We start from the raw sequence: 5,623 nt of genomic DNA, 5'->3' as shown, positions 1-5,623 counted from the left end.
TAATTGCATTATCACAGTCTACATTGTCTGCTCAGGGATTGTGGTAGAGAGTCATGGTGTGATGTTCAGACAGGACCCCATTATTCTTACCATTGGGCAATAAACGTTTTGAAATTCAGAATCACCCCAAGATCTATATATAAGTAAAAGTGATAATGTGTCTCCATATGTTATAGAGAAGTGAAGAGCTATCTCAGTTACTAAATGCTTGTATATCCTCAAAAGGAATTCTTTTTTATCATAGATGAACTCCACAGAGGAAGGGTTTTGTCCAACACCTACTCCAATCTCATATACAAGACATAAACCATTGATAGGATATATATTGCTGCCCATAATTATCTGTCTCCCAATGTTGTGTTGGGTTCAATATGAAAGGTCACATAGAGCCCTGGCACACTCATCTTTAATACTTTATAAGACAGGAACAACTGCATTCTCTTGCACAGTTGTTGATAGTGTCTTTCTTGTTCTGTTTAGGGGATTACGGAGGACACGGTCATACAATGTCATGCCTGAGAGAGAGAGAGAGATAAAGGGGGAAAGGGTGTTTGTGCCCTCCCAATAACTCGTGACTGGCTCCTCAGAATCCCACCTAACCAATTGGTCACATTTCCAAGTAGCACCCACTCCCGTGTGCGGGGTGCCCCCAAAATGAGTGGTGGCAAGCAATCATAGGCAGGTGGTTCGCTGTGACCTTTTGTGCTTACCTCAAAAAGGTTCCTTGGGCAAACGCTAAATACCCACCACCTTCTTGGTGGAAAACATCCAGAGCATCCTCCATGGTTTTGAACAATTGACAAAGGCAATGTCAACTGTATCATTGTTCTCCAATGCAGTTACACATTATAAAAGGGACCTTGCTGATTTCTGTAATATAAAAACTGGGCCTCTAAGGACAAATTACACAAATAAATATTTTTACGTTTTCTATAAAACAGACCCTCATCTATGGAGAATTTCAGGATAAATCACTGCCAAACAGACAGCTGTTTATGTGTTTTGTAATACACGTGGTCCGTAGTTCAATTGATGACACAAATAATCACCATATTTTACCCAAGAAAGGAAAAAGGGAGATATAATACATTTGTTCATTTTTGTAACCCTGTCTGTTGCAAATCTTAAAAAATTAGTACGAAATACAACTGATGTATTCAATTATTAGAAAGAAATTCATTCTCTGGATTGGTCTTTCCCATGATTTACAATTTCCGAACCTGTATGATGTGTGACAAAAATTAATATGGCTAAGCATTAGATTATCAGTCTTTGTACATTGTTATCATTGATGAGTTGGCATAAAATATTTTTCCAGACAGTATCACCTTTAGAGCATTTCTAAACCAAGTGTAGAAATAAGCATATATAATAGGATTTAAAGCAGAGTTCAAATACCCAAACCACACCAACGCATCTACTAAAACTGTGGGTGTGCTATAGCCCAGTATGGGGTCTAGAATGTTACAGAAGAAAAATGGGAACCAACACGCGAGAAAACCTCCCATCACTATTCCCAATGTCTTGGCAGCTTTCCGTTCTCTTTTCTGCACTACTTGGTTGACATTATTTTCTCCTGTCCCACAACGGTTCAAAGACTGAGCTTGTCTTTTAGCTACAGTAAATATCTTTCCATATACACCAATCATAATGATTCCAGGGATGTAGAAGGACAGTAGAGAGGAGCCAAAAGCCGAAGCTCTATTAAGAAAGAGTGTGCATCCACCAACACAGTGTACAGACTGATAGTAGAACTCTTCTATCCCAATAATGTTTAGTTCTAGAAAGATCATTCCAAAGGCAAGTGATGCTGAGGTACACCAAGTCACCAGTGTCAACCCCAGTACAATTCTTTCATTCATTTTGACTCTGTATGTTAAGGGGTGGCAGATAGCATAGTAGCGGTCAATGGCAATGCAGAAAATATGCAGAATGGAGGCTGTGCTCAACATCACATCGGTGCTGCTGTGGATTTTGCAAAACAAATCTCCAAAGTACCAGCAGGTCTCCACAGATCTCATCATGCTGCAGGGCATGACAAAGGCACCTAGGAGGATGTCCACATTGGCCAAGCAAAGAACAAGATAATTTGTTGGATTATGTAGCTGCTTGAAGTGCACTATTGAGACAATGATGAGTAGGTTACCACATAGCGTGAACAAAATTGTTATTGTCATCAGAAAGTACAAAATGGCTTTTGTCCTCTGGGACCTGTTATCCCTCACACAGGAGCCATTTACCGATGGATAGCACAATTCAACTGCTTCAGACATCTCTGCTTATGTTCATGAAGGTAGGCAGTCCAGGTCATTCTATGTTGAATTGAGTTTGCATGCCTGTAGGAATAAAGAAGACAGTCTTAGTGTATTTTACATCATTTTTAAATGTTTTAAAATGCACTCTGTAGACTTACCCTGGCGGAATTCCAGATAACCAGATACAAATGGGGTTTAATACAACCAGTTTGTGTGATATCAAGTTTTGAATGCTTACTGAACCTCAATGGAGAATACAGTGGTGTTCATTCCAGGTTCGTCATCTAACTGTTTTTGGTGTCTGATGATGTCTTGTGGATTCACTTTGAATTTGTATTCAACCTTCAGGTTTCAATTATGCAAATGCATTATTTTACACAGTGCATCTTTACCAGCCAAGAATGGCTGTTTTTTACTCGATCATCCAGCAAATATTCCGAAATAGGGAAATTACGTCCTTATAAAATGTGCAAACGTTATGCAGTGCTGTTTTGATGATTACTCATTCCTATACCAATTTGCCAAGTGGAAAATAGTTAGCTTTTTTAAAGAGTAGCAAGATACCTCCATCAGGATTCTCTTGCAACAAGATAGGACCTATTGACTCAAAACAAAGAAAGGTACTTTTCAAATTGTATTATGAGTACTTATATGTGAATTTCGAGCTTTCTGCAGTTGACAGGACATCAAGCTCCCACTTGTAACAACAATTCTGGTTCATTTTCAACAAATCCCACATCATGGATCACAAACTTTTTAAAAACAAACTATTTGAAGAAGGATTTTATCAAGAACTGCACACATCTCATTGGGCTCCTTGACAGTGTAGATATCCAAAAGCAGCGGCATAAGTAAAATGAAGGACGTTCATGATGAGATTACTCAGGCCGTCAGCAGTTTACTAAACTTCAGGCACCAAGATTATCTCCAAATGAATAAAGGAGGAAAGAATTGTCATTTCATGGCACCTTCCATTTGAAAAGCTCTACCACCCCATTCCCTTAGACTGAAATGGGGAACCTTACTCATATAGTGTTCTTTTGATCTTAAAGTTTTGTATGGAATATGTGTTGCATATTTACATGTACCATGTCAGAGGTCATGGCCACCTCTGACATGGTACAAGTAAATAGTGAGCCGTAAGCCTGTCCTTATGCCTTTTATTTTCAAATAAATGCTGCTTTTGAAATTCTTTGGAGTATCCTGAATATGAATTGTGGGATGTACCTATTGGATAAAGGGCCACATGCATCAAGGTAATCATTTGCGATTACCAAATAGCGAATTTTAAGGATTTGCTATTTGGTAATCGCAAATACCTATGCATGAAGGATTGGCATTTTTTTTTTGCGGATCCTTAACATTCCCTAATAGCGAATCACAAATTGTGATTCCCTATTAGGGAATGCATTCTCGTTCATTCCTTTGGGCCTGTAGGCCCATAGGAATGAATGGGAATGCATTTGAAATTTACGATTACCAAATTTGTAACTGCAAATTGCTGTAGTGAGGATGGGGTTTTATGTACACACATTGCTATGTTAGCATAAGCGTTTTAGAAGCTAAATGCCATCTTGCCACTTTGCTACTTTTGCACACAACACTACAGGTAGCTGTTATTACAAGTAAAACTGCTTGCTTGCTTTTTCTTCACATGAGAACGGTCTGTTGTTCACATCCCTAGACGTGCACCGCGACCTTAGTCTGAACACTGTGTGCAGAAGCCGTCAAGGTCAAATAACAATGTATGCTGTTGAATTCAGGTTGATCGGCCCACGCTCTAGACACAACATGCACACAGGTGCAAATATCTGAAACTCAGGTGCCTTTAATATGGCATTTGCATGCATGATTCAGACACTTGGCGAAAACCTTTCCAGACACAGAGAGCAGAGCTGATCCTGTGATGTGATTCACCTAAGCTGATCTTTGAGGTATGGGGTTCCCCATGCAAACCTAGAGACCTTCTATTAGTTTATAAAACTAGTTTACTAGCCAAGGGAGGGTCATTCACAAAGTATTATAGAACTTGTTTTCCACTATCATTTTTAATATGATTTCTCCCTTCCTTTTCTATGGTATTGTAACAATGCTGATGGTTTTGTTTTTTATCATTTGCCTGCTTATAGTAGCCAAAGTACTGCACCTTAGAGCACGTAGTTAAAAATAAACATTTTAAACTTTTCCGTGTCTCTCATTACTCTTGTTGTGGACTGATATGAGAATAATAACGAAAAGATGTTTCTGAATCCCACCATTCCTGAGAGTACTCTAAGTCGCTTGTTCTGGGTTGTCTAATCATTGGTAGGTTTGAGATGATACGGAGAACGAATGAGACACTGATGCTAGTCGGATAGGGGTTCTGGGTACTGAGGTGAGTTTTTTGGTACACGACAATTCACTGAGGCCCTTGTTTCTTGTGCATAGTTCTGTGCATGAGCAGAATCCCCGCAACATGGCACACCTAACGTTTTGGTCTTATGATTGAGATGCCTTAGTAGTGCTTATATTTGTCCACAACACCCTCACTCTTGTTTCCGATTGACGGGAGTGACGGTTTAAACCTACCTAAATAGTTAATATATAGGTTCTCTCAAGTTTGACAATTAAAAAGGTTTCATTTTAAATTATACCCTTTTTGTGCTAGAGTTTAATAGAGATTGGTTTTCTTCTCTGTGTCCTTATGGCTGAGGTTGCTATTGCAGCGCATAGTCGCGCACCTCTCCGGCATCATTTGACGCAGTTCGGGGTGCCTGACGATGGGATGTCTATTATCTTTGTAGTGAGTGCCGATGCATTGTTTTCCTCTGAGCTGTTTTACCCTTGGGTTACTTTGCCGGAGGTGAATGCGGATGATAAGACGTTTCACACATACACTCCTACGGCGGTCCCAGCAAATGACACGCCGTATAGGACACAGAAAATTCCTATTTCTGCCTGGCAGCATCGTACTTGATTCAATGGCGCCCTCCCCCACACCGTTACACCGGTTTGTTTGGGTCCCTTGTCCATTCCAGGGGCCACTTGGCCAGTCTTTGCCGGGTTTACACCACATCCACGTTATTTGCAAGCCCCGCTGGATGACTTACGTCAACTCCATACCACCTTGATTACAGTACATAGGGCTTTAGTGCAGTACGTTTCTCGCAATGTCCAGGTGGGGGCATCTGGAGTTGCGGCGCAACCAGCTGACCCGGCCGGGATTACTATTAGTCCCGTCATGGTTAATTCGGTAATGGGCAAGCGCCCCAGAATAAGGATGATATGCCTTATTGGCTTGCAGAGAAATTTGACCAGCTGGAAGCAGTTTTTCCGAATTCTACTCCTGTGGAGAAACTCAGGATCCCTACCATTAGTTTGCAGAAAGA

General features: G+C 40.5%; 1 protein-coding gene across 1 annotated transcript; it reads right to left on the bottom strand.

Annotated features, from left to right (window-relative positions):
• Positions 1-1,265: 1,265 nt before the first annotated feature.
• On the bottom strand, positions 1,266-2,273 carry LOC146820766 (trace amine-associated receptor 1-like). The gene has a single exon (XM_085609735.1). It carries the CDS (start codon positions 2,271-2,273, stop codon positions 1,266-1,268), a length of 1,008 nt encoding a protein of 335 aa, XP_085465861.1.
• Positions 2,274-5,623: the final 3,350 nt, after the last annotated feature.

The sequence above is a fragment of the Triturus cristatus genome, chromosome 6, assembly GCF_964204655.1.
Source record: "Triturus cristatus chromosome 6, aTriCri1.1, whole genome shotgun sequence".
NCBI classification, from domain to species: domain Eukaryota; kingdom Metazoa; phylum Chordata; class Amphibia; order Caudata; family Salamandridae; genus Triturus; species Triturus cristatus.
Note: the sequence above shows the minus strand (reverse complement) of the source record. Positions and strands in the feature narration are given on the sequence as shown.